The sequence below is a fragment of the Crocuta crocuta genome, unplaced genomic scaffold (genome assembly GCF_008692635.1).
Source record: "Crocuta crocuta isolate KB4526 unplaced genomic scaffold, BGI_CrCroc_1.0 scaffold554, whole genome shotgun sequence".
Taxonomy (NCBI): Eukaryota; Metazoa; Chordata; class Mammalia; order Carnivora; family Hyaenidae; genus Crocuta; species Crocuta crocuta.
In genome coordinates this window covers 105496-110157 of record NW_027532171.1, presented here as the reverse complement: position 1 = coordinate 110157, position 4662 = coordinate 105496, and the positions used below count along the sequence as shown (strand labels likewise).

Sequence of the window (4662 nt, the reverse complement as noted above, 5' to 3'; positions counted from 1 at the left end):
GGCAAAGCTAGAATGTAAGCCTTTATCAATTTTAATCTAAATCTCATGATCTTGCTCATGTTCTGTTTTGATGAATAACCAGAATCGGCAGTGACGGAACCTTGTCTGCTCTACGGTATCCATTGCCAGGAACTGTACTTGGGTGCCTCCAGGAAGGGTTTTTGGGGTGACTGCTGAATGACTGACTATGTGGACACTTGTCTTTCCAGGTTTCTTGGAGTCTCTGTTGAGCCCATGGGTCAGATCCCATAGCGGAGGCCGCAGAAACTTCCTTCTGGCCCCAGCAGCTCTGTTTGAGTCCACGGACCGCACCTGGCTTCTGGCTCTCTGGGAGGAGCATCAGCAAGAGAGCTGGAAGGCTGCGGCCCAGCGGGAACATGCCGGCCAACCAGACCTCTCCCGGGCCATCTCTGGCTCTGGCTGTGGGGAGATGTGACAACTTGTGTGAGGTGAGGAGGAAGAGGTGGCAGGGGCAGGAATTCATCCAGAATGAAAGATCGTATCTCATTTTAATTTGTATGACTTGTTTTTTAATCAAGCAGCAATAATGAGGGAATTTTTATTGGTCATTCCTTTCCCTTGTGTGAATTTCCTTCTCTTGTCTATTGCTGCTTTATTTATCTTAGCTTATGGATTTTTTAAATTGAGCTATAATTAACATATGTTCTATTAGTGTCAGATGCACAACATATTGATTGGAAAGTTTTATACGTTACTAAATACCACAATAAGTGTACTCACCATCTGTCACCATACAGTGTTATTACAGTATTACTGACTCCATTCCCTATGCTCTACTTTTCATCCCTGTGACTTAATTTATTTTATATCTGGAAGTTTGTACCTCTTACACCCCTTATCTATTTTGCTCATTCCCCCATTGACCTCTCCTCTGGCAACCACCAGTTTGTTCTCCATCTTTAAAAACCTGTTTTTGGTTTTTTGGTTTGTTTGTTTTGTTTTGTTCTTCAGATTCCACAGATAAGTGAAATCCTATGGTATTTGACTTTCTCTGACTTATTTCACTTAGCGTAATCGCCTCTAGGTCCATTCATGTTGTCATAAGTGGTGGGATTTCGTTCTTTTTTTAAAAAGATTTTATTTTTAACTAATCTCTACACCCAGTGTGGGGCTCAAACCCACAGCCCCGAGATCAAGAGTCACCCACGTCGCTGACTGAGCCAGCTAGGTGCACCAAGATTTCATTCTTTTTTTTAATGGATGAGTAAAATTCCATTGTGTATGGTGTGTGTGTGTGTGTGTGTGTGTGTGCGCGCGCGCGCGCGCACGCATGCGTACCACATCTTTTTTATCCATCTATTGATGGACACTTGGGTTGCTTCCTTATCTTGACTATTATAAATAATGCTGCAATAAACATAGAGGTGCCTATATCATTTTTGAATAAGTATTTTCATTGTCTTTGGGTAAATTCGCAATAGTGGAATCATTGGATCATATAGTAATTCTATTTTTAATTTTTTGAGTAACCTCCATACTGTCTTCCAAAGTGGTTGTACCCATTTACATTCCTACCGATAGTACACAAGGGTTCCCTTTTCTCCACATCATCACCAACACTTATTACTTGATTCTAGCTACTCTGACTGGTGTGAGGTAACATCTCATTGTGGTTTAGATTTGCACGTTCCTGATGATTAGTGATGTTGAGCATCTTTTCATGTGCCTGTTTGCTATCTGTATGTCTTTTTTGAAAAGAAAAATGTCTATTTAGGTCCTCTGCCTAGCTTTTAATCAGATTATTTGGAGTTTTTTTGAATTTTTGAATATATTTGAATTATATAAGTCCTTTATATATTTTGAATATTAACACCTAATTGGATATATATTTGCAAGTATCCTCTCCTATTCACTAGGTTGCCTTCTTGTTTTGTTGATGGTTTCCTTTGCTGGGCAAAACCTTCTTATTTTGGTATAGTCCAGTAATATTTTTTGCTTTTGTTTCTCTTGCCTCAGGAAACATATCCACAAGTATGGATTAGTGCCTGTGTTTTCTTTTAGAAGTTTTATGGTTTCAGGTCTCACATTTAGGTTTTTAATTCATTTTGAGTTTATTTTGTATATGTTGTAAGAAAGTGGCCCATTTCCATTCTTTTGCATGTAGCTGTCCAGTTTTCCCAGTACCATTTCCTAAAAAAGACAGTCTTTTTCACTATTCTATATTCTTGCCTCCCTCTGTTATAGACCAGTTGACCATATACACGTGGGTTTATTTCTCGGCTCTCTCTTCTGTTCCATTGATCTATATGCCAGTTTTTATGCCAGGACTATATTGTTTTAACTATTACAGCTTTGTAATATATCTTGAAATCTGGGATTGTGATACTTTCAGCTTTGTTTTTCTTTCTCAAGGATGTTTTGACTATTTGGTGTCTTTTGTGGTTCTGTACAAATTTTCAGATTACGTGTTCTAGTTCTGTGGAAACTGTTGCTATTTTGATAGGGATTGCATTGAATCTGTAGGTCACTTTGGGTAATATGGACATTTTAACAATATTAATTCTCCCAAACCATGAGCTGAGTGTATCTTTCCTTTTGTTTGTGTCATTTTCTTTTCAAAAAATTTTTTAAATTTACTTATTTATTTGAGAGATACAGAGACAGCATGAATGGGAAAGGGGCATAGAGAGAGAGAGGATGAGAGAGAATCCCAAGAAGGCTCCAGGCTGCCAGCACAGAGCTGGACGTGGGGCTTGAACTCATGAAACTGTGAGGTCATGACCTGAGCCAAAATAAGAGTCAGACGCTTAGCCCTCCCTCTGAGCCACCCAGCTCCCCAGTTTGTGTTATTTTCAATTTTTTTTTAGATCAGTGTTTTATAGTTTTCAGAGTACAGACCTTTCACCACGGTAAAATTTTTTCCTAGGTATTTTATTCTTTTTTGGTATAATTGTAAATGGGAGTGTTCTCTCAATTTCTCTTTCTGCCACTTCATTATTAGTGCATAGAAATGCAACAGATTTCTACATATGGATTTTGTATTCTGCAACTTTACTGAATTTATTTTTCAGTTCTAATGGTTTTTTGGCGAAGTCTTTAGAGTTTTCTATATAGAGTATCGTGTCATCTGCAAGTAGTGATATTTTGCTTCTTATTTACTAATATGGCTGCCTTTTATTTCTTTTTCTTGTCTGATTGCTGTGGTTAGGACTTCCAGTACTATGTTGAATAAAAGTGGTAAGAGTGGACATCCCTGTCTTGTTCCTGACCTTAGAGGAAAAGCTTTCAGTTTCTTACCATTAACTATGATGTATTGTGGGTTTTTCATGTATGGTCTTTATTATGTTGAAGCATGTTCCCTCTAAACCCACTTTATTGAGAGTTTTTATTATAAATAGAATATTTTATCTTGTCAAATGCTTTTCCTGCATTTATTGAAATGATCATATAGTTTTTCTTTTGTTAATGTGATGTATGGAATAAATTTCACTTGCTTATGGGTTAGGATTTTAATGTATTGTTGGATTCCATTCGCTAATATTTTGTTGAGGATTTTTGCATCTATGTTCATCAGAAATATTGGCCTGTACTTTTCTTTTTTGTAGTGCCCTTGTCTGGTTTTGCTATCAGGGAAATGCTGGCCTTATAGAATGAATTTGGAAGTTTTCTTTTCTCTTCTATTTTTTGGAGAAGTTTGAGAAGAATAGGTAGTAATTCTTTTTTAAACATTTCACCTGTGAAACCATCTGGTCCTGGACTTTATTCTGTTGGGAGGTTTTTGATTACTGATTCAGTTTCATTGCTGAACATCAGTCTGTTCAAATTTTCTGTTTCTTCTGGATTCAATTTTGGGAGATTATATGCTTCTACGAATGTATCTATTTCTTCTAGGTTGTCCAATTTGTTGGCATATACTTTTTCATAATATTCTCTTATGATACTTGGTATTTCTGTGATGTACTTGTTATTTCTCCTTTTTCATTTCTGAGTTTATTTATTTGAGTATTCTTTATTCTTGCTGAGTCTGGTTCAAGGTTTATCAATTTTGTTGATCTTTTCAAAGAACCAGCTCTTGGTTTCATTAATTGTTTCTGTTGTTGTTGTGTTTTTGTCTTTGTCTCATTTATTTTAGGTCTCATATTTATTATTTCCTTTCTTCCCTAGCTTTGGGCTTTGTTCTTCTTTCTCTAGCTCCTTTACGTGTAAGGTTAGGTTGTTTATTTGAGATTTTTCTTGCTTCTTGAAATAGGCCTGTATCTCTATAAACTTCCCTCTTAGAACTGCTTTTGCAGGGGTGCCTGGGTGGCTCAGTCGATTGAGCTTGTGACTTCGCCTCAGGTCATGATCTTGTGGTTTGTGGGTTCAAGCCCCACATTGGGCTCTGTGCTGACAGCTCAGAGCCTAGAGTCTGCTTCAGATTCTATGTATCCCTCTCTCTCTCTGCCCCTCCCTTGCTTACACTCTGTCTCTCTCTCTCTCTCTCAAAAATAAAAATAAAAAAATTAATAAAAAAAGAACTGCTTTTGCTGAGTCCCAAAGATTTTGGACCATTGTGTTTTCATTTTCATCTGTCTGTATGTATTTTTTGATTTCCTCTTTGATTTCTTGGTTGACCTGTTTGTGGCTTAGTAGCATGTTGTGTAGTAGCCTCCATGTGTTTGTGTTCTCTCCAGAGTTTTTCTACTTGATTTCTAGTTTCAT

General features: G+C 37.2%; 1 protein-coding gene across 1 annotated transcript in view; it reads left to right on the top strand.

Moving 5' to 3' along the window:
* The window catches only part of ZNF81 (zinc finger protein 81), an 84391-nt gene that overhangs the window by 5198 nt on the left and 74531 nt on the right, over nt 1-4662 (top strand). The window contains exon 2 of the mRNA XM_077776912.1: nt 210-449. Within this exon, the coding sequence (XP_077633038.1) occupies nt 378-449 (72 nt within the window). The 5' untranslated portion in view covers nt 210-377. The remainder of the gene's footprint in view (nt 1-209; nt 450-4662) is intronic.